This window comes from Mytilus edulis, chromosome 12 (genome assembly GCF_963676685.1).
Source record: "Mytilus edulis chromosome 12, xbMytEdul2.2, whole genome shotgun sequence".
Taxonomy (NCBI): domain Eukaryota; kingdom Metazoa; phylum Mollusca; class Bivalvia; order Mytilida; family Mytilidae; genus Mytilus; species Mytilus edulis.
Window position 1 is genome coordinate 60,126,586 of NC_092355.1, and position 25,384 is coordinate 60,151,969.

Sequence of the window (25,384 nt, forward strand, 5' to 3'; positions counted from 1 at the left end):
CGCATTATATTCATCACTTCTGTTTTCGTATGATAAATTTGAAGGATAACATAAGAGATATTTTTTGTGTCAAAACCAAATATTAAAAAGACTGTTGTTGATCATCAAATATCAGCAAGACAAGAACTCACCATTGAAACAAGATTAAAAAAAAACCAAGTACTTGACAACATGCAACCTAAAAGAATATCACTTTTTGTGGAATTAATGTTTCTTGCGGTCAGCAAATAAGTGAAAATATATGTTCTTTCATTATACTAGTACATGCTATATTCCGCGCTAAGAAAAAGCAAATGTAAAATAGTTTTGATCTATTCTTATACTTTATTATTTCGAGTAGGTAACTTATCATAATAGACATTTGCGGAAACTGTCATACACCTACGATTGAGATTACAATTACACTTACAGGTAGCATGTAAATCTGGGATTTCTCAAAGTGTAAAAATAAACCGTCGATCTAAAACAATGTTATGATGTTTTTCTGTAGTTGAACAACGATTCTTTTTTCTAATATTGCAGCAATGTGTTAATATTAATTATTGTATACGGTGTTATCCAGGTTGAAAATGCTATAATTGTTCGAGGTGTGATAGAATAAACTAACATTATTTTAAAATAAATTTAACATGAGTCACAAAAAATATCGCAATTGTCATTGAAGTGGCTAGATTGGGACAATTGCTGGAAAAAGTCAGCAATACTTTGTGTTAAGAAAGGTGCAATCAACCGTGAAACATTTTAGCATGTGTATGCTACAATGTAAGACATACTTTCTCTCTTTTATTTAGTTTTTAAAAAGAAAAGGAAAATACAGCGGACTGGTTTTTTTGAGCTTTTTTATTCTTCATGAAATTTCACTTGCCTGAATAGGACAAACACTTCTGTCTACGTTTTTGGTTTCAATAGAAAAAAATCACAACTATCCTAGAAAAAAAAACAAAAACAAAACAGTTGTCAACGAACTTCTCTTTGTTGGAAATATAATTTAGACTGCTCGCCAGACTCAGTTGAAAAGTAAGAATAGGTGTACTCAAATAGTTAAAACCTTGCTATATTTGTTTTCAACAGTAACAAATAAAAAATGACAAAAGAGTTCCAAGTTGTTTTTCTTTTATCCAATTATTATAACAAAGATCTTGGGAATCATTAAGTATGGACGGTTTTTTTTCGCGATGTCGATAATTATCCCCCATGAACATGGGTGGGACTAGTATGCTCGAAACATGAGCTTTTATCCCTGTTTCGAGACTGGTACTATTTTCATGAAATTGTTATATAGATTATAGAGTGCTCTGACGACGCAGAGGTCGATCCAGCAATTTTCTAAAGGGGATTCCAACCCAAGATAAAAAGGAGGGTCCGACGATATGTCCCTATTCAAAAGCATTGATCGGCTAGAAAAGGGGTGTTCCAACCCCAGGAACAGCCCGTGATCTCTCACTACGACGTTGTTCATTTCAACACAAAGTTTATACGTAAATCTATTCAATTGATTGTTAGGGATAAAAAAATGCAAAAGTGTAGCAGAGAAGAAATTGTTAGATTGAGAATGTGTCCATAATACACGGATGCCCGTTCGCACTTTCATTTTCTATGTTCAGTGTACCGTGGGATAAAAACTCTCATTTGACATTAGAATTAGAAAGATCATATCATAAGGAACATGTGCATTAAGTTTCAAGTTGATTGAATTTCAACTTCATCAAAAACAACCTCGACCAAAAACGTAACCTGAAGCGGGACAGACGGACGCACGGACGCACAGACCAGAAAACATAATGCCCATAAATGAGGCATAAAAATCAGAATCTATTTAAGTCGGCAAGGCAGCAGTTGCGGATACAAAGTTGTAATCGTGCATAACAAAAAACGACACCGACATTAATATTTCAAATTAAATAGTTTGTTGAGTATCCTCTGAATAATATTTTTGCTAGTTTTCGTATACTTCTTCAAATATTCGGCTTTGTGCGGTCCTGATAGTAAATCCAGAAAAGCGCTTCAGAAACATGAAATGTTAACGCGTTGTTGCTAACATCTTTTCTTTTTTTATATAGAAAACACCATTTGCTATTTTGTATCTGTATTGTGGTTTTGGTTTTGTATTTTGAGATGACCCTTTGTTTTAGTCACCTGTAATCGTAAGTCTAAAGTGTAATCCTAGGTATAGACCTAGTTTCAACAAATGTCTAATAAGATAATACATCCACGCGTCAACACACAAGTAGAAGTGATATTTCCAGTCCATCTGTATACATGTTATATTCCGCGTTAGGGCCATGTCCTACTTATTATGAAGTCATGCACAGTTGTTTTAAAGAAATCATTATAAATACCTTGACGTTTGTTCGTTTGTACTATATCAATTTGCCTTTATCTACATTTCTGATCTGATACACCTTGGTGTTATTACTTGTAAATCTGATTTAATATTACTACATTTATACTTGCTATTTACCCATATAAGGTAATGAGGTGTTCCGAATCATAATTAACAAACCGAGCTTGATTTCATTACTTCTTTATTTACTGACTAATACTAGTAAATGTACAAAAAGTAGCGGCACTAAGTGGGTTTGAATCACAATTCTATTGAATAAGTACGTAACCACTAATTGATAATTAATGTTGTCGCGTATATATGTATATATCAATACGACATCAACCCTCTGGAGTCAAAACGTATTATAAAACCCTACATACGATCTTATTTTTGTAAACAAAGCAACTTTATTCAGTGTTTGTCGTTTCTTGATGTGTTACATATTTATTTTTCGTTCATATTTTGTACATGAATCAGGCCGTTTTTTTTTTTAGATTGAAGTGTTCAACATTAAACATTTCGGGCCTTTTAAAGGTGACTATGCGGTATAGACTTTATTCATTGTTGAAGGTCGTACAGTGACCTAAAGTATTTACTTTCTGTTATTATGTCTCCTGTGAAGAGTTGTCTCATTGGCAATAATACCACATCTTTTTTTTTATAACAACCTAATATGTTTTTACTTGCGATAGACAATCTTCGTTGATTGACATCTATATCGCTTGTAAAGCAAGATATATTTCCGCATTCTGTAGTTTGTATGTCATTTTTTAAGTGTCCCCTACCGACGAGGTCGAATGGTACTTTAGGTTTGCACTCTCTCCGTCTGTCTATCCATCCGTGAGTCTGGAAAATCAGTTTTCCACGTTTTTTCTTCGAACTTGAATATATTGACTCCATATTTGTTATACATGTTGTATAATTTATACCATGAAGTTATTGATCAAGTAAGAAGTTTGTTCCAATACAAGGAATTTTTATCCAGTACAGGATTATGTATTGCAATGCAATACTAACAGAATACTTGTTCTGTTTCTGTATGCCTATTATACTCGATTAACTATTTTTTTAGAACCTCATTAGTTTGTACTCTGTCATCGTTGTCCAATAGTCATTATTTTGTAAAACCCATATAAAAGTTTTGTTATTTGTAGAATGTTCAATTGTATATGCTGCCCTCTACATGACTTTCCGGTGCATTTATTTCCTGCATTTTGGATTGCAAAATATTCAAGTGCATCCTGTCTTGGAACACATGTAACAAAAGAGAAAATCCAGAAAAGGTTGTTTCTTTCTATTTAATCTTTCGTAATGTATTTCATACACAAATTAAACGCTAGTGTTAATACAAACATCGTTCAAAGGCAAGGAAGCGATACCATTGGTTTTAAGATTTCTTTCATTAACAGAACAACACGACTAGGAATACCATTGGTTTCAACCTTAGTTTCAATTACAGAACGACAATGGATTCCATTGGCTTCAACCTTTGTTTCATAACAGAATGACAAGGGATACAATTGGCTTCAACCTTTGTTTCAATTACAGAACGACAATGGATTCCATTGGCTTCAATCTTTGTTTCAATAACAGAATGACAAGGGATACCATTGGTTTCAACCTTTGTTTCATTAACAGAACAACAAGGGATTCCATTGGCTTCAACCTTTGTTTCAATAACAGAATGACAAGGGATACCATTGGTTTCAACCTTTGTTTCATTAACAGAACAACAAGGGATTCCATTGGCTTCAACCTTTGTTTCAATAACAGAATGACAAGGGATACCATTGGTTTCAACCTTTGTTTCATTAACAGAATGAGAAGGGATACCATTGGTTTCAACCTTTGTTTCATTAACAGAACAACAAGGGATTCCATTGGCTTCAACCTTTGTTTCAATAACAGAATGACAAGGGATACCATTGGTTTCAACCTTTGTTTCATTAACAGAACAACAAGGGATTCCATTGGTTTCAACCTTTGTTTCATTAACAGAACGACAATGGATTCCATTGATTTCAACCAATGTTTCAATAACAGAATGACAAGGGATACCATTAGCTTCAACCTTTGTTTCATTAACAGAACAACAAGGGATTCCATTGGTTTCAACCTTTGTTTCAATAACAGAATGACAAGGGATACCACGAATTTCAACTTGTTTCATTAACAGAACAACAAGGGACACCAACCTTTGTTTCAATAACAGAACGACAAGGGATACTATTGTGATTAATTAAAACAGAATAACCAAGGAAAGTAAATAATACGTTTGTATAAACTTTTCTTTTCACATCAACGTGTTCGACTTATCATCTAATGTTTACTTTGGGAAAACATGACAGGTATCACTAGTGTACCAGAATCTGCTTACTCTTCTAAAACGCATGAGATCACCCATTTTTTGGTGGAGGTGTTTGTTTCTCAGTCTTATATTTTCTGTATAGAATTGTGTGTACTGTTGTTTTATGTTTCATCATTTTTTTCTGATTTTCTGAACACATTTGTTTAATCCCCCCTTTGGACCTATTTTAAATTTCGGAATGTGTGCAAACTTTTGTAATGCCCTCTCTTTCATAATGTATATAATTGTGCAAATATTAAGCTCATCCTCTTTCTTTGAAACAATTTAACGAAAAGTATCATCGAACAACTGTGGTTTTACTAGTAAAATACAGGTGCATTAAAGATATCTAATTCAAAGAACAAAACTGTCAAATAATGTTGATATTTTAATATATTAATAATACTACATGATAAACATACCAAAATAAAAATCATACATTGAAAATACTTTAGCTTGTTAAAGCTTTTTATAAGCTAAAATTATGGTGAAAATATACAAACTATATTATCAATACAATGTGAAATTATCTGTTATAAATACAATGTGTACTTATTTTTATAAATTCAATGTTTACTTATTGGTGGTCCTATATAAAGAAAGACAACATTGTAAACATAAATAAAACACGGCCGTGCTGGACCATTATGGGAAGTCAATGTCGTTAAACACCACCCTTTTAGGAGTTTTTAAATGTTTTTATCATAAATCAGCTTGAATTGTTTCACCTTTTTCATGTAGAGCGGGATTTTTTACCATCGGGTGGATAAGTTTTTGTCATTGGTAATCAAAAATGATCTTCTCTGTTATATTCTAATCAGTGATTATAACACAAACAGGTCTCTTTTGTTGAAATATGGAAATATGAAAAAAACAACAACATTAGAGTCTGGTAATTAAGCTACAACTGTTTAATCAAAAGATGAAGAAATACATTTACACCAAATTTCTTCTCTTTAAATATCGAGATCATTACCAAGTCCAAGTAGATAATCCCTTGTTCAGGAAGAGGACACTTTACTTCACTTTAGTCACTAGTATTATTGCTGTTGCAAAAATGAAATTTAGTTTCCAGTTTTAATTAAAAATTGTATAATTGGCAACTGCTTTAAACATACAATTCTGAAGTCAATGCAATATTCTCAGTATGGATAAACAAAATAATTTGCATTTTCATGTTTAAAAAAACATGACAACCTTACAAATGAACTTTAATCTGTCTTTTCTAATTAAAATCATTCCGTTAAAAACTTCACTCTATTCGTCTCCATTTATTATCAAGAAACTCAGAAAAGAAATGTTTTTCAACAAAGAAGTTCCATAACTTCAGAGCGAATAGAGTGAAAACGACGAAAATCAACTTTCAAATGTCTTTAGATGTCTTAAACATGCAATTAAATTTTGCATAAATTGTATAAACTTCAAAAAGAGGTTCCCCCTGTATTATCCGGAAACAAATATAAAATTCTTTGTTCAATAACTGCAGTAAAAAGTTTCAAATATTTAAAAGATTGTTCATTATGATCAACTTTCTCTACCGGAAAACTGTCAGTCAAATGGCTTCATTCAAAGTCAATAGAGGGTGGATGTCCCATAACTCTTTCAAAAGTAAAAAAAAACATTAACAGTATTGTAAAAGACACACCATGAAAGGAATGAACCCAGTTACATATAAAAGCTTACTAGGATACTGACTTTCACAAAATGTCATTGTATTACAAACCGGTTCATTAAGGCACTCGTTAGTGACATTACAAAATTAGACAAGTTATCATTGCTTTTGTCGGAGGACAAAAGTGATCCAAATGAACGAATCGTTGACAAAATATGTGATCATTTTAAAAGCACCACTTATCGTGTATTTTAACCAAAGGGAAGATTCTATCAATCTGGTATTTTTAACCAACTTTGGTTTAATAAACAATGTAGGGATAATCGAAAGGTGTTCCATAAATCGAAACACCATTACAGTTCTAATAAAAATAAAGAGAACCAAGATGAGATGAAAAAGTGCGGGAAAGTTTACCGGATGAATAGAAGTTTTGAGAGTTTTCAACATGCACTAGAATCTGACATGTGTAAACTTTTGAAAAAAAGATTCTGGTAAATTTTGGAAAATCTTGAAAAGATTTGATAGAGAGGGGTCAGCTTAAGATATCCAAATTACTATTGATCAATTATATCAGGATTTTAAGTCATTGAATAAAAGCGATGTTCCAGATGATGATATTGATTATGAGGATTTAGCTCAAAGTATAAAAAGTCAGTGTTTTATTGAAATTATAGATAAGGAAATTACAGAAGACGACATATTGTCAGCTGTTAAAAATTATGTAATGGTAAAGCCCTAGTGGGAGATGGGATTGTCATCGAATATGGAGGGTCGGACTATGGCAAAAACTATTAAATATAACATTGGTGGGAAAAATGTTTAAGTTATATTGAGCATGCATACAGATTTTAAGTCTTGTGCTAAAAATGGAGAACTCAAAACAGATTTTTCTCGTGTGAGGTAGGTGTAAGACAGGGAAAAAAAATGTCACCTTTTCTCTTTGACTTATACCTGAATGACCTGGAGGAATATCTGGATGAAAACTCTATGGATTGTCTAAAATTTATGAATGAAAAATTTACAGAGAATCTTGATTTGTATATCAAGTTATTTATTCTTCTGTACTCTAATGACACAATTATTTTTGCGGAGGCGACAGAAGGGTTACATCAGGCTCTGGATGTTTTTGAGTAGTATTGTTTTGAGTGGAAACTCACTGTAAATGTATCAAAAACAAAGATTGTAATTTTTTCAAAAAGAAAGTTTAATAAGAATGTTAGTTTTAAAATATGTGTAATGAATCTATGATGTAGTTATTATTTTGTAAAATATGATCCTGCTGCTGAGTTTTCTTTAATAAACTATGAAACTATGAACAATTATGAAAAAAATATCACATAGCCCCAATGCAAATTGTCAAATTAAAATAATAGTCAGTATGGAAAACAAATACATCAACATAATTGAAAAAAAGTACATGAATGACAGCTTTCTGTCAACCAGTCTCTTAGCATTGTGCTATCAAAAGGAATTGTAAATAGACAGGCGAAGACTATACCTATTTCCCTTGCTGCAACTGGAATATATGGAACGAAGTCGAAACGTGTAAACATTCTTCATCTTGGAAACAAAAGGACTGGATTACACTTCATCGCTCTGGTTCCTGCATTTAAGATATCGAACATTTCTTTGTTGTTTTCTGACTTGAACTTTTATCTTTCACTACTTCTGATCTTCCAAGGGTGTTAAGATCCACATTCTTTAGAATTTCTTGTAAGCAATATGCTCCTCTCCCAATGTTTACTAAAGCTTGAACCAGTACCCGTATTGTAGGTTTAACAGTTCTTCTGTCTTCTAGCCATTTGAACAGTACTTCTTTGTTCTGAGCTGCTAAGTCTTGGGAATTATTGCTCTGTATATTTTCTAGGTTTGCAATTGACAACCCCAATTCAGTACCAAGTTGAAAAAATATCTGACCTATTTGTGGTGCTAATGCATCCAAAATCTCATCTGTCGGAATACAATCGAGGTATTCCAAAGGAATATCTGAAATATATACACAATAAACATGATAGATTCAAAATGATTTAAATTGAAAAAAAGTCCCTAAAAAATTATGAAAACTAAAGGCTCAAGGGAGCTGGAATCACTAGCTGGGAATGAAGGTTATATTCCGACCAACTTTAAATATTTTAAGATCTGCTAATACTCTCACACAGTTAAAAACACAAACAAATTATAATGAATTTGATGAAGCTGTCAATTTAAAAGCATAATTAATTTTGACTTAAAAAGTGAGTACATTTATCAGTAAGATACAGATTTAAAATTTGAAAAAGCTTCGCAACAAATGTATTTCCAGTGTCTGTAAATGTTAACTATAAAAACAAAAACTATCTTTCAGAAAAAGTATTTTTCAAAAAGTTTCATCAAACTGTATGTTTGACACATTTATTGATGTGGAACAATCTTATCTAAGCAGTTTGATGTTTTTTTAAATCAATAACCAAGTTGTTGTTTTCACTAGCAATATCATTGAACGTATTATTTTTAAACTACATTCATGCTTTTTAAACGAAATTGGTCAAAATGTAAAAGTGGATTCAGAGGACGGTAGACCAATTCCTTGAAAGGTGACTTACAGACACAACGTGATGGTGAAAGCATATTGTGGACCTGTCGTCCATGTGAGCTAAACAGAATATAACAAGCACATACATTATAATAAATCAAACGAATTTTGAGAAATTGCTTCTAAAGATTCTGTGCCAAATTAATATGCTATTTGAGGACGGGAACATGTTGATGTAATATAAATGTTAACCGTCTTTTGTATGAGACCCACACACTGAGCTGAATCCTTAACATGCTAATTAACAAAGTAATAGTCCACAGGAATACATGTTCCATTACCCAGACACACTATTCAAACTCTGATCCGACCATGCAGTCTTTACCCTGACTCTTTAATTTCGCATGCTTAGCAAAGAAGTCATTCAGGGTTCAAACCCAAAACACCCTACACTAGAGAATAACATACTTCCAAGAGAACTGCAATGCAATTAATCATATATGTTACAATCATCTGTAATATTAAGTTTTGTTTTCATTCAGTTTGTTTTATTGTGTATATTGGTTTTGATATCCTTTAGTTTGTTTTGTAGTTTGTATTGCGTTTGTTATCCTTTAGTTTGTTTTGAAGTTTGTATTGCGTTTGTTATCCTTTAGTTTGTTTTGAAGTTTGTATTGGGTTTGTTATCCTTTAGTTTGTTTTGTAGTATGTATTGCGTTTGTTATCCTTTAGTTTGTTTTGAAGTTTGTATTGGGTTTGTTATCCTTGAGTTTGTTTTGTAGTTTGTATTGGTTTTGATATCCTTTAGTGTGTTTTGTAGTTTGTATTGCGTTTGTTATCCTTCAGTTTGTTTTGAAGTTTGTATTGGTTTTGTTATTGTTTATTGCTTACCAGTTTTTGCTATTTTCATTCTTCTTACCTGCATATATAATGAGAAATAAAAAATACAGTTCATGTTATAGGTGTAAAGTATGATATCTACAAAACAATTTGTTCTATCTACACATTTATAATTGTATACATGTACATCATGCATACCACATTCTTCTTAAATTGTACCACCCTTTCAGTGATTGATGACCGCAATATTGTCTCTTATGTTAGACAGAAATGTAATCCTTACATGGCAATATAATGAGTGTTTCTGTTGTTTTGCAGTAGATTATTCAGACTGTTATCCAAAGCAGAAACAAAGCATCGTGGGAACTCAAATCAATTTTGTTTTCAATGGACATAAGATGTGGGTAACAGGATAATTAATCCTACAACATTCTATATAACTTTATTTTTCAAACAATTGCTTCAAATATTATCTCTAAATCATAAGAAATAAAAGCTTCTATCAAGGTATCAAAATTGAACAAAGTAATTAATGTGAAAAAAAATACCCACCGACAGTGTCTACTTGGTAAATGTAAAAACAAATCAATTTATCAATGTATCAGTAAAATGAGGAAAAACAAACATAATCATTTTCAAAACATTTAGTTTCTGATAATGTGTTTTGGTCATAAACAAGATTCTGTTCAAATCTCCTAACATTTATTGAAAGTTTGACAAAGTTAATCATATCTAGCAACACTTTCACCAAGACTGGACCTAAATGTGAATGATTGGGACATAAACAATCTCAATACATTCAAGCATAAAAATTAATTAATTCAGATTGAAAAAACTTCTATAAATGCTTTGACCGCTGACTGAAAAACACATAAAACATTTTATAAAACAATTTGAGTTTTTGATTGTTTTCTCCCTTATTGTAATGATTGGATTTTACCAAAATTTGTCAGCAAATTTGTCTGCAACGATCAAAAAGGTTCTGTTAGAATATAAACTTGCAACTCGTAACATGTGATAGCATTGATTTATTAGTGTAATACACATATTTAAGAACTATTGGCTATTTCATGGTGTTATGGTTATTGATGAATGAATAAACAGTGATGACGGATATTTTTCTATAATTCTTGTATGATTTGCATATCTATAAATACTTGAATTGGATTGGTCAATTAGATTGTTTCTCTTGATTTACACTTCGATAAACCATGTTTTCCAAAACTACTTTCATAATCTATTCATGCACTATACACATGCTTATCAGGAATACTGGGATTTTTAACAAATCGAGATTTAAAAACAAATGTATAATAGTTGTTTCGATCGAATATATATAAAGAAATAAAATAAATGCACTTAATTACGCTTCGAAAATGTATAAAAATTAAATTTAAACAAAATTCCGCGAAATTTCATGAATGATTTGGCGAATTTACGTTATGGCAAAACATGACGTCATTCGAATGAACTTCAGACTTTTAGTAAGTTTGGGAGTTAATCGGCCTGGTTTACACATCACTAACCTCTAGAAAAAATGTGTTTAATCCTATAAGGCGAAGTACATAGTCATCTCAGGGGATACAAGGTTTGTAGAGAATACAATCTTCTCTATCCACTATAAAATGTTAAAATGTATACAGCGTTGTATGAGTTAACATGTAAGAGAAACATTAAACAATTACTATATACACTACTTAAATCATTATGTCAAAGACTGTTTAAAACAAAATTTTCGCCTATCGTGAGTAAAATATAACGCGAAAATAAATTATCGCGAAATGTAAAACTCAAATCTTTCCTAAATAAACTACATCAAGTAAACTAGAAAATTGCGAAATTAAATAACCACGAAGTGGACTAAAAATTATGGGTAAAAGCAATATAAAGTAATTGCGAAAATAAACTGGGTTTACAGATTTGAATGTATTTTTAAAAACTTACTTGACACAAAACATGTGTTGATATATCCATGTTTGTCAGAGCTTCTGCCAAGTCTTTGAAATTGCTCTCCTCTTTCATCTCTTTCCATTTTGATAGAACCAAAAATTTGGCTACCTTTATATTGTTTGGATAATTGTGTGTGATATCCTCCCATTCCTCAGACATTTCAAGATATGTCACTAATTTATACATTTGGCTTGATGCACATTTCATTGAAAAACGCAATAATTCAGTATCGCTTGGTCTTTGGTTTAAAGCATCATCACTTAAACCTGAAATTAAACATTTGTTTGAAAATCTTAATTGTCTTACAATAAGCAAAATGTGTTTATAAGATTTATTAATAATATATAAACAAAAAGGAAGTAAAAACCAGTCTTGAATAAACTATACTCTTTGCAGAAAATAGTCAAAACGGTTTATGGTGTATTAAATATCCATCTGAATTTGTTTATTTAAAAGAATCTGTAAAGCAATTGAAATGTTTTCTACAGCCTTATATCGTGTCGTCTTTAAATCCTTCACTTAATAAAAATGTATTGAATGTTATAACTATTTTTTTAATTTTGGGTCCTCAATGCTCTTCAACTTTGTTCCTTTTTGACTTTATAACTATTTTGATCTGAGCTTCACTGAAGTGTCTTAGTAAGACGTAACAGGCGTCTGGCTTATTAAATAATTAGCCTGGTACCTTTGGTAACTATTTATAGACAGAAGTAATTTCGGTATATCAATGTGAATTTAGAATAACATATGAAGTAAATAAAGGGCTGCGCTTTAGCGCATGATACGCCCGTTGCTCTTTTAACTTGTCTTTTATGCTTTAAATGAATTTATATGATCAACTAGAAATATATATACAAATCAAAAGAGATGTTACATTAATATATTCACCAAAGTTTCATAAAATCCCCCTTTTTTAGGTATAAAAATTCATTACTTAAGAAAACATAAAATCTAAAATTTATAAAAATGAAAAGGGAGCTTATGTCAATAGATATAAACAATTTATCAAAGTTGCATAAAATTTTGTGAAAGTGTTAGTTATTGTCCCAAAATTCGAAAATCCCCCCTTTTTTAAGCATAAAAATTCATAACACGGAAATGTAAAATCTGAAATTTATAAAAATTGAAAGGGAGCTTACATCAATAGATATAAACAATTCACCAAAGTTTCATGGACATTGATGAAAGCCTTTTTGAGTTATTGTCCGAAGTGTTGAAAATCCCCCTTTTTTTTATGAATAAAGCCCCATAAATCCAAAACTTAAAATCTGAAATTTATAAAAATTAAAAGGGAGCTTACATCAATAGATATAAACAATTCACCAAAGTTTCATGGACATTGGTGAAAGCCTTTTTGAGTTATTGTCCGAAGTGTTGAAAATCACCCTTTTTTTTATGAATAAAGCCCCATAAATCCAAAACTTAAAATCTGAAATTTATAAAAATTGAAAGGGAGCTTACATCAATAGATATAAACAATTCACTTAAGTTTCATGGACATTGGTGAAAGCCTTTTTGAGTTATTCTCCGAAGTGTTGAAAATCCCCCTTTTTTTATGAATAAAGCCCCATAAATCCAAAACTTAAAATCTGAAATTTATAAAAATTGAAAGGGAGCTTACATCAATGGATATAAACAATTCACCAAAGTTTCATGGACATTGGTGAAAGCCTTTTTGAGTTATTGTCCGAAGTGTTGAAAATCCCCCCTTTTTTATGAATAAAGCCCCATAAATCCAAAACTTAAAATCTGAAATTAAAAAAAAACGAAAGGGAGCTTACGTCAATAGATATAAACAATTCACTTAAGTTTCATGGAAATTGGTGAAAGTGTTTTTGAGTTATTGTCCGAAGTGTGGACGACGGACGGACGGACAGACGGACGGACGGACGGACAACGGTATACCATAATACGCCCCGTGTAAAAGACGACGGGCGTATAAAAACTGTAATTTCAAAGATGTATAATGTCAATACTAAATATAAATTCAAACGATTTTAAGTGATGATAATGACTAATATCATGACTATGGCTCTATATCCATGATATATTTTTTGCTCTTTCCTTTCGTCCAAAATTTGAACAGAGATAAAAGTATTTACAAATTTCGATAAAACATACACATCATCTAACAATGACAGTTTTTGTTTATTCTAAATATATCTGGAAATAAAATATAAAATGTTTGTTTTTACATGTAAGAGATATGGACAGGGAACCCTTATATCACATTTCAATGCTCATTTTATCAATTTTTGAAATTAATCACTCTTATCATATGTGTTACCCATATCCAGGGAATAGTCAAATCAAAGTTTGTACGAATACAGATTTAAATGAGGTTGAACTATTGTATTGCTATCTAAAAATACATCAGCATTGTTTTGGGACAAAAGTGAACCAAATAGTTTGCCAATATCGAAATACTAAATGTATATGAATATTTCGTTTTCATATACATGATTAATGCACAAAACAAAAAAATCTTTTTTTTTTTTCAAAATCGTACATGATACACCTTTAATTGAGCCGACCCACCTACACACTAAGTATAGTGAGAAGGATTGACCAAAGCTAACGTTGTGAGGGAAAATTATGTCATTTTTATTTTATTATCCGGAGAAGTCTTCAGTAACACATCAATATGTTATTTCAAAATAAATTTGACTGCTAAAAGTATCCAATTATATCTCTCCATAAATTTGACTGCTAAAAGTATCCAATTATATCTCTCTCCATAAATTTGACTGCTAAAAGTATCCAATTATATCTCTCCATAAATTCGTCTGCATCTATATGTTGGTTAAAAATCATTCCAATGACATTAAGTCATTGAAATAACATTCTTCTTGGACATTTTAGTACATCCAAGCCCCAACATTTGCTAATGTTTTCTGATCGGTCTATTGCTATGTTTGTAAACATCACATGCTAATAACAAGTTACTGATGGATGCCTCTAAGAAAATAAAGAGCATTTAAACAAACTACATTTTTCGCTTGGATGACTGTTGACCTTTTTAAATAAGGTATATATATCGTAGGTGATATACATCAGGTAGGTATGCTGGAAACAAAGCTAACTAAGAAACTTGACTTACATTTCATTGTTGAATGACTTGAGATAGTTCATATGTAACCTGCTGTTTCATTTTTAAAATTTCCACATTAAAACAAATAATCATATTTAAAGTTTAAATGAATTGCTAGTAATAACTGATATTCTAGATCATATTTTCCATAACACATATTTGGACTTAAATCCTGTTAATGTACTAAAAAATACAAATTCAATTGGAAATGTGGTAATACACACCTTCAAATCATTTCTTTGATCCTTTAAAATGTTAAACAATTTTTCCTATCATCCTTTTTCTATAATGATAAAATTTACGTATGCCACTAACGTATGCCAGCGGAAAATAAATTATATGGATCCTAACTTTGTATACATGGGATATATTACCTGGACAATTCTGCTCACACTGTTCATTCCTCTGTAGAAATAAAATACATACCTATAATTATTTGACATTGTTTAAAAGTATACAAATCAGAAAATGCAAAGGGTAAAATCAAAAATAAAAGCTAGAGAAAGACATATGTCACCATGGCAAAACTAGAGGCTCTCAAGCGCCTGTATTACTCACCTGACTCTACTTGGGTTTTTGAAATCATATAAAAACAGATAAAATTTGGCTACAAAGTAACAACACTTGGCCAGCACCTCATAAGGGAAGGACTATTCATGCTATGTTTGATTTTATTCAATTCCATGGTTCTCTAGAAGAAGACTTTTGTATGCATTTCCGATAGGGTCCTATGTTAAACTAAGACCCCTGCTGGCAGCCATCTTGGATGATGGATCGGAGACAAATTAACAACACTTGGTCAGCATCTCATAAGGAACATTCATGCTATGTTTGGTTTCATTCCATTCAGTGGTTCTCTAAAAGATGTCATTTGTATGCATTTCCCATAGGGTCCTATGTTAAACAAAGTCCCCCCCCCCTGGCGGCCATCTTGGATGATGGATCAGCTACAAAGTAACAACACTTGGTCAGAACCTCATAAGGAACATTTATGCCATGTTTGGTTTCATTCCATTCAGTCTTGATCCTGTTATTGATTTTTAATTTTTTTTAATTTGCACATTCTGCTTACTGACTATATAAAAGAGGGACGAAAGATACCAAAGGGACAGTCAAACTGATAAATCTAAAATAAACTGACAATGCCATGGCTAAAAATGAAAAAGTAAAACAGACAAACAATAGTACATATGACACAACATAGAAAACTAAAGAATAAACAACACAAACACCCAATCAAAAACTAGGGGTGATCTCAGGTGCTCCGGAAGGGTAAGCAGATCTTGCTCCACATGTGGCATCCGTCGTGTTGCTTATGTGATAACAAATCCGGTAAATAGTCTAATTTGGTAGGTCACATTCATAAAAGGGAAGGGATTGTAGTTACGACGTAAGGAACATATCCAATATCATTTATGAAACGGTTATTCCATAACGGTCAACCAACTCGTGATGGCATTCGTAAAATTTACGAAGGGATGATTTCAACTTCCCAATTTGGAACTCTTGGTTTAATAGCTTCCTTGTGAGCAGTAACCCTCTATTAAGAAAATCATGATAGGAAATGCATGAATGGGAATATCATATCAATTGGGAGATATAAACCCCGTATGCAGGTGCTGCTTGAATGTTGCTACTAAGAAATGGAAAGTTCACAATTGGAAAGCTGAAATCATCTCTTTTGTCATAAAGTTTTGTTTTCAAACGACCCTCATTATCAATTTCTAGATGTAAGTCAAGATTTGAGGCTATAAAATATATACCTTATCTTGGCTCCAAACCTCCCAGTTTCTTGATCTGTGTGTTTGACTATGTTCGTCACAAACCCATACATTGGTCTGCAAAGCTATCTCTTCGCTAATGAAGCATGTCAACTGAGAACATGAATATTCAAGGTGAAAAGGTAATTGTTGGCTGTGTTTTTCATGGATGGTTGACTGATAGAAATCTGATATTCTCTTCATTGTTGTAACCAAACATTCCTTAACTCCAGTGGCTACATCTTGTACTATAAGTCCAGCCGAAGATTTATGGACTATATAAAGGAGAATCTTGTTGCCTTCAACACATACTACAACATCATGTGCCTTGTCAAATGAGACTACAATAAATCCTGAAAAGAGGAGTTTTCTTCCTTCATACTGCTTCAAAGTCCACATGCTCAAACATGCACTGATCAGACGATTGGGCAAAGCTGGTGGTATGACAGTTCCTTTAAAAACAAACGCTAAACATATTGCTCTCTCTGGTGTACATTCTTTTTCCATGAAGCTGGTGGTATTTCTTTCTGTGACCATACAGGGAACAAAGAAGTTCTCTACTGGCAACCGACTTCCTGTAGCTGTATCATATCTCCTTTGCTCTGCCAGAATATCTAAATGAATGAGGATGTTGAATATAAACTCTTTGTACGGTAAAACTGCACGGAAGTCCTTCTGTTTCCAGATCTGATACAGGTCTTCTCGGCGTATTATCCCACTTTCTGACATTCTTCTGAAAGTTTGCTGTAATTCTTTTTTCTTTGGCCAAAATCCTATATCTGAAAAAAAAAAATTTTAATTTTTTTTTTCAGAGGAACGATATATTATAGTTTAATGACTATAACTATTCATTGGTCAACTTAAACGGAATTCTACATGTCAGCAGTCTGTGTATCATTACATTAATCAAAAATAATTATGCCCAAACAATATAATGCATGAACGCTGCAAGGTGAATGAAAGGTGGGTACGAATGCAAACAAAAGGTTGCATGTAGTCATATTCTAAACAAGCCATGTGCATGGATGTGTAAAGGTTGCATTTGTCATATTCCTGACAAATTATAAAAATAGGTACAGTAGCATGTATCATCAACTGTCAATAATCCCTGTTTAGTACTAGTATACACGATATCTTTTCTGTGCCTTGTAAAGGCTGTCATAATAATTATGTGGGCTAATATTAGGTATAATCAACATAAAACTTTGAATGTCTTTCACTTATTTGCCCCTCATTTAGAATAATAGTTTGCCACTGTGAGTCCAATTATGGCTTGTGTCATTGTGGTATGATAGGCAAAATATGCTTTAAAGTTCCAGCCAGATATACCATGGTCAAATAAAAAAAAGTATAACATTGTAGACAAAAAATTATTACACACAATCCTTATGAGGATGAAATTTTCTTCCAAATGGTCTAAGTATTCAAAATGGCATTCAATTCTCAAAAACTAATAAAAGTAAACGTCCAATTTCTAATGGCAATACTCATGATAACTGGTATAGAAGTCATCTAACAGTTTTGATGTTGATAAAGAGCAGGTAGATCGTAACATTATAAACAAGTCTGCTTTTGTCAGACTTGCTCTGTCTTTTACATGTTTTAGGATAAAAGACAAAAAATGCATGTTATCCTTTTTTAGCCATGGCAAATTTTTTGTTTGAAGTTGGGGACAATATTTAAAATATAACATATGGTGTATCATTTTACTGTTTTTGTCGGATATGACAATTACATATTTCAAAGTTATTGTTCGTATCTGACGCCTTGTTTCTATTTTTACGAATATTGACGTTTTCTTTCTATTTATCTGTAAATTGAAGGCCCATATAAAAAAAAATCTTGCTTAATTTAGATTTCTGATGTCATGACGTCATACATACCAACCATGGCGGAAGCACCGCCTCAGAAAAGAAAATTTGCAAGTTGATCAGGAGTTTTTAAGAATTGTATGTTAAATGCAGATGATAAGAATACAGGAATGCTTAACCTATTCATACAATAATCTGTTGTCTGCTCTATGGTCGGGTTGTTGTCGCTTTGACACATTCCCCATTTCCTTTCTCAATTTTAATCATGTACGGATAAAAAAATATGACTTATCCAACCAGGTATGAGTTCATAATAAATTAAACAAGAATGTGTCCAAAGTACACGGATGCCCCACTCGCACTATCCTTTTGCATGTTCCATGGACCATGAAATTGGGTAATAATCTAATTTGGCATTAAAATTAGAAAGATTATACTATAGGGAACATATGTACTAAGTTTCAAGTTGATTGGACTTCAATTTCATCAATAAACAGCCATGAGCGCATGATTCGCCCGACGTCTTCTGTGGAAGTTTTATGCAATAATCATAAATAGTTTCTGAGAAAGTTTTAAGCAATAACCATATATTGTTTTTGAGACACGGCGGGACATGTGAAACCCCCAACCCTGTTTTTTTTTTTACAAAAAACTAGATATCACTAAAATAAAATTATGAATCAAAACCAAAAAGTATAAAGATCTTTAGATTAATATAACAAAGAAGTGTGTAAAGTTTTATGCAATAATCATAAATTATTTTTGAGATACGGCGCGACATGTAAAAAAAACCTCCCCTGTTTAACAAAATACTCAATAACTCCAAAATAAAGTTTTGAATCATCACAAAAAAGTATACAGATCTTTAAATTAATATAACAAAGACATGTGTAAAGTTTTAAGCAATAATCATAAATCGTTTTTGAGATATGGTGCGACATGACATGTAAACAAGAGTGCACACGCTGAAATGTCTCGTCTTCTATACTAATCATTGATATTATGTTGATAGTCCTAAGTAAAAAGCTAAGCTTTATAACAACTGTACCATAAACTTAACATTAACCAAGATAACTAAACAAAGACCAATGAACCTTGAAAATGAGGTCAAGGTCAGATGAACCATGCCAGGCAGACATGTACAGCTAACAATGCTTCTATACAACATATATAGTTGACCTATTACTTATAGTTTAAGAAAAATAGACCAAAACACAAAAACTTAACACTGTGCAATGAACCGTGAAAATGAGGTCACGGTCAAATAAAACCTGCGCGACTGACATAAAGATTATTAAATATTTCCATACACCAAATATAGTTGACCTATGGCATATAGTATTAGATAAAAAGACCAAAACTCAAAAACTTAACTTTGACCACTGAACCATGAAAATGAGGTCAAGGTCACATGACATCTGCCCGCTAGACATGTACACCTTACAATCATTCCATACAACAAATATAGTAGACCTATTGCATATAGTATGAGAACAACAGACCAAAACACAAAAATTTAACTATAACCACTGAACCATGAAAATGAGGTCAAGGTCAGATGACACCTGCCAGTTGGACATGTACACCTTACAGTCCTTCCATACACCGAATATACTAGCCCTATTGCTTGTAGTATCTGAGATATGGACTTGACCACCAAAACTTAACCTTGTTCACTGATCCATAAAATGAGGTCGAGATCAAGTGAAAACTGTCTGACAGACATGAGGACCTTGCAAGGTACGCACATATCAAATATAGTTATCCTATTACTTATAATAAGAGAGAATTCAACATTACAAAAAATTTGAACTTTTTTTTCAAGTGGTCACTGAACCATGAAAATGAGGTCAAGGACATTGGACATGTGACTGACGGAAACTTCGTAACATGAGGCATCTATATACAATGTATGAAGCATCCAGGTCTTCCACCTAAAATATAAAGCTTTCAAGAAGTTAGCTAACGCCGCCGCCGTAGCCGCCGCCGCCGCCGTAGCCGCTGCCGCCGGATCACTATCCCTATGTCGAGCTTTCTGCAACAAAAGTTGCAGGCTCGACAAAAAACCCTCCCCCTTTTTTACAAAATACTCAATAACTCAAAAATAAAATTATGAATCATCACCAAAAAGTATACAGATATTAAGATTAATATAACTAAGAAGTGTTTAAAGTTTTAAGCCATAATCAAGAATCGTTTTTGAGATATCATCGGGTGCGACATGTGAAAAAAAACACACCCCTGTTTTAGTTACAAAATGCCGTAACTCTAAAAGTTATAATCTTATTTTCACCAAAAAGTATACAGATCATTTGACCATCATAAGAAACAACTATGTTAAGTTTCATGAAATTTGGATAAGTCGTTCTCAAGTTACGGTGCGACATGTTTACGCCGGACAGACAGACGGACGGACGGACACCGGACATTTGTATATCATAATACGTCCCGTCAAAATTTTGACGGGCGTATAAAAACTACCTTGACCAAAAACTTTAACCTGAAACTTCCACTTTCATTTTCTATGTTCAGTGGACCGTGAAATTGAAGTCAAAAGTCTAATTTGGCTTTAAAATTAAAAAGATCATATCATAAGCAACAAGTGTACTAAGTTTCAAGTTGATTGGACTTCAGCTTCATCAAAAACTACCTTGACCAAAAACTTTAACCTGAACGAACGGACGCACAGACGGACGAACGGAACCACAGACGAAAGAACGGAGCCACAAACCAGAAAACATAATGCCCCTCTACTATCGTAGGTGGGGCATAAAAATGCTTAATAGAACTTATGATTAAGGGTGTAGAAAATCTGACGACAGCCAATCCTACCAGCCCTTCCATAGATCTTCCATCAATTTCTTCATTTTCCATCAACACTTGATGGACAATTGATGGAAATTTGATGGTACTTGATGGAATTCCATCCTAAACCAAAAATATCCATCAAAGGATGATGGAAATTAGAAATATTTTTTCCATCATCATTCTTTTGATGGAAAATTTGATGGAATCTTTAACCCCTGATGGAAAATTGGATGGCATTTTTACCCTTTGATGGAAAATTGGATGGCATTTTTACCCCTGATGGAAAATATGATGGCATTTATTCCATCTGATGGTAAATAGGATGGAAATGAAAGAATTTTGATGGAAATTGGACTTAAACATTTTCTTTGATGGAAAGAGGGATGGTATTTGGACTCTGTCATTTTTCTTGATGGAAATTTTTTCCATCACAGGTGTCAGGTGCCAATCTGTTTTCCTTTAACCTTTGTGTACAGGATGTGACATCATAAATGAACACAGAGTTTATTAACAAATTTAAATTTGAACATTCATGAACATGCAGACAAGAAGCAAAGATGTCTTCTGTCATTAACAAATTATGGATTTTACAATGGATTTAGATCAAAGGGTTCTTATTAATTCTATTGACTGGGATTGAACGAATAGTGCAGATGTATTCTTCTGATGACATAATTGTCTCTTGGATTTAGGAAGATTAGTGTGTACAACTGTTCTGGATTAAATCTTTTGGTAAGTACAATGTATTAGAATTTCCACCATTTTGAATATATGTGCATGCTCTTTTAGTTCAAAGTTAAGTGACATTTAAAATGTTTTATTAGCTTTTCAGAGTCAAGAGAAAAAAACTAAACCATAGATTTATAGAAATTATTAATCAAGAAGATGTGGTATACATGGTATAATTGCCAGTGAGACAACTATCAACAAAAAACCAAATGACACAAAAAATGTGAATATACATATCATACAATTGTGTATGACAGGAATCATATTTTGTATCATTTTAAAACATTATTTGTTTTATAAAATTATTTAGTACTTAATTCCAATAAAATAATTTTGCTATAAAATTAGAGATCTGTGTTATGACCGACAATTATACATTTATATATCCACAAATGACAAGTAACTAATAACCTTACTTTATGTCTTTACAATGTTAACTTATTCTAATTTATCATGTTTATAATACATGTATGCTAGATTCTTTTATTTTTATTTTGCAGAATTTGCCATCAACTAATTCAACTTTAAGGACAGAGATTCCAATGGGACACTGAACTAAAAGAAACATACATGTAACTGGACTACCTATAGATGACAGAGAACAAATATTGTTTTATGACATCACAGAAAATGCCATATATGGAAAGATTTTCAAATTCCATCAGATGGAAAAACATACTTCAATTATCCATCAGATGGAAAATATGCCCTTAATTATCCATCAGATGAAAAATATGCCATCAATTATCCATCAGATGGAAAATATGCCATCAATTTTCCATCAATATGAAAAAATTCCATCAAACATTTTCCATCAATTTTTTTCCATCACTGATGGAAAGTTGATGGAAAGTTGTTCCAATACTCCATCAACTTGATGGCATTTTTTCCATCTCGAAATTCCATCACGTTTTGATGGAAAATCTAGGGAAGGCCGAAGTAAGCAAAACCTAATCGCAAACAGTGTCTGAATATTGATGTGCTTCAGACAGACAGACGCTCATAAAAAAGGGTTACCATTTATTTTTACATTGTGGGCAACATCGAAGGATAATAAAGAAATCCATAAGGACATATAAGAAACAATAATTATCAGCATGAACATGAAATAAAAGCCTTAAGGTGGCTCACCCCTATAGTGAACCCCAGTAGATTTTTTTTATTTTCACATATTCTGTAGATTTTTTTATGCTGAATCCAAAAATGCAAAGAAACAAGAATGTGTCCAAAGTACACGGATGCCCCACTCACACTATCATTTTCCATGTTCAATGGACCATGAAATTGGATAAAAAATATAATTAGGCATTAAAATTAGAAAGATAATATCATAGGGAACATGTGTACTAAGTTTCAAGTTGATTGGACTTCAACTTCATCAAAAACTACCTTGACCAAAAACTTTAACCTGAAACATGCACTTTCATTTTCTATGTTCAGTGGACCGTGAAATTGGGGTCAAAAGTTTAATTTGGCTTTAACATTAGAAAGATCATATCATAAGGAACATGTGTACTAAGTTTCAAGTTGATTGGACTTCAACTTCATCAAAAACTACCTTGACCAAAAACTTTAACCTGAAAAACTTTAACCTGAAACATGCACTTTCATTTTCTATGTTCAGTGGACCGTGAAATTGGGGTCAAAAGTTTAATTTGGCTTTAAAATTAGAAAGATCATATCATAAGGAACATGTGTACTAAGTTTCAAGTTGATTGGACTTCAACTTCATCAAAAACTACCTTGACCAAAAACTTTAACCTGAAACATGCACTTTCATTTTCTATGTTCAGTGGACCGTGAAATTGGGGTCAAAAGTTTAATTTGGCTTTAAAATTAGAAAGATCATATCATAAGGAACATGTGTACTAAGTTTCAAGTTGATTGGACTTCAACTTCATCAAAAACTACCTTGACCAAAAACTTTAACCTGAAAAACTTTAACCTGAAACATGCACTTTCATTTTCTATGTTCAGTGGACCGTGAAATTGGGGTAAAATCTCTAATTTGGCATTAAAATTAGAAAGATCATATCATAGGGAACATGTGTACCAAGTTTGAAGTCGATTGGACTTCAACTTCATCAAAAACTACCTCGACCAAAAACTTTAACCTGAAGCGGGACAGACGGACGAACGGACGAACGGACGAACGAACGGACGCACAGACCAGAAAACATAATGCCCCTCTACTGGGGCATAAAAAGGGGGTCACCAGGCTTGTTTCCCCCTCAAATTGAAGCCAAATGTGCGATTTAGACCCTATTTCCAAACATGTCCACCCTTTCAACAATAACGGTTACATCAAATTCAAAGACTTTTAAAACCAAGTCAGTATGATTTTCATGTGAAAAAACATTAGAGTTTAAAATGTAAACCTTTCCCTTTGTTGTTTTTGACTTAAAAATCCTTTTATTTTCAGATTAATGTCTAAATTTTGCATTTTCTAATTTCAGTTTAAGGCAAAAAATATTGGTTTAATCGATTTTTCGTAAAATTTCCCCGGTAGATTTTTTCTAAAAACTGATATGTCAAAGCTATGAACTTTTCGAACATTCTAAGGTAAAATAAAATGGGGGTCACCAGGCTTTTAAAAAAGTTACGAGCTTTTGTTTAACCCCTCTACCCCATAAGGTCTGATTTCAATGCACTACATTAATTACTTAATTGTGAATTCTTTATTGATGGCTTTAATAAAATAATGTTTGTAATTATATCAATAAACGATGGCTGAATATAAATGTGGTTATCGTATTACTGTTTGTTATCAAAAAGCGAAATTTTGATTATTTTGGTGAAATACGGTTATTTTGTCTGGCACGAGTTGCTTCCCTCTAATTTCGTGCCATCATCGGACCAGAGGAATTTCAAGGTCGCCAGTGCCGACCAGCATACTATATTGATGAATACGACCATGTACATGCATAACAGACATTGTGGCGAATATACAACGATGAAGGTAGAGTTATTACATAAGAAAACATAGATTTCGATATATTAGGCAGCCAAATGTTATATTAGTATCAAGAAAAATACAAACTTGGGGGTTTTCTTAAAATACTCGCTACTGTTGAAAATAACTGCGGCTGAAACCTTGCACGGGCTCAATTTCTGTTCCATGTTTAATCGTTTAATAGCTGGTATCTTATTTATGTGTTTATTTTACCCTTTACAGACAAGTTGTAAACATGTCTGGCCAGTTTTGAAAAATATCCGTGTGCAAACGGCTGAAGAGAAAGGGATGACATCTACTATGAAGCACCATCACTGTCATTTTTACGCTACCGTTAGTGTCAATGAATTAGTCTTTTTTAATCATCATTTGTAATATCTAATTTCGTAGCCAAGTTAGGGTCATTTGTATGTTGGGTACCCCATAACTTCCCTCTGGACAGTCTCTACTCCCTAGCCCCAATTATAATTCCCTTCCCTTTTACCCTAAACCCCCCCCCCCCCACCTTTACTTCAATACTTCCATCTCCTTGCTCCAAGACAAAATAAAAATGACAAAATATATTTCCAAGATACCCCTTTTCTCTGATCTCTCATTCCCCTGTCTCCTTACCCCTGTCCACCTCAATTAAGGTCCTCAAGGGGT

The 25,384-nt window shown here is 32.5% G+C and overlaps 2 protein-coding genes across 2 annotated transcripts in view; both read right to left on the minus strand.

The window, feature by feature from the left end:
* Window positions 1-3,779: 3,779 nt before the first annotated feature.
* Window positions 3,780-4,496, minus strand: LOC139497740 (uncharacterized). Its single transcript, XM_071285975.1, has one exon. It carries the CDS (start codon window positions 4,494-4,496, stop codon window positions 3,780-3,782), a length of 717 nt encoding a protein of 238 aa, XP_071142076.1.
* Window positions 4,497-5,046: 550 nt separating this feature from the next.
* Window positions 5,047-25,384, minus strand: part of LOC139498904 (uncharacterized) — a 66,427-nt gene continuing 46,089 nt past the window's right edge. Inside the window, exons 9-13 of the mRNA XM_071287493.1 lie at window positions 16,442-17,217; window positions 15,053-15,083; window positions 11,582-11,853; window positions 9,689-9,716; window positions 5,047-8,271 (exon numbers count right to left, since the gene is read on the minus strand). Coding sequence (XP_071143594.1) covers window positions 7,895-8,271; window positions 9,689-9,716; window positions 11,582-11,853; window positions 15,053-15,083; window positions 16,442-17,217 — 1,484 coding nt within the window. The 3' untranslated portion in view covers window positions 5,047-7,894. The remainder of the gene's footprint in view (window positions 8,272-9,688; window positions 9,717-11,581; window positions 11,854-15,052; window positions 15,084-16,441; window positions 17,218-25,384) is intronic.

What these genes read in the sequence shown, in the direction of transcription:
- LOC139497740 (XM_071285975.1), bottom strand. Translation starts at nt 4,496, where the DNA reads ATGAAACAAGTTGAAATTCGTGGTATCCCTTGTCATTCTGTTATTGAA.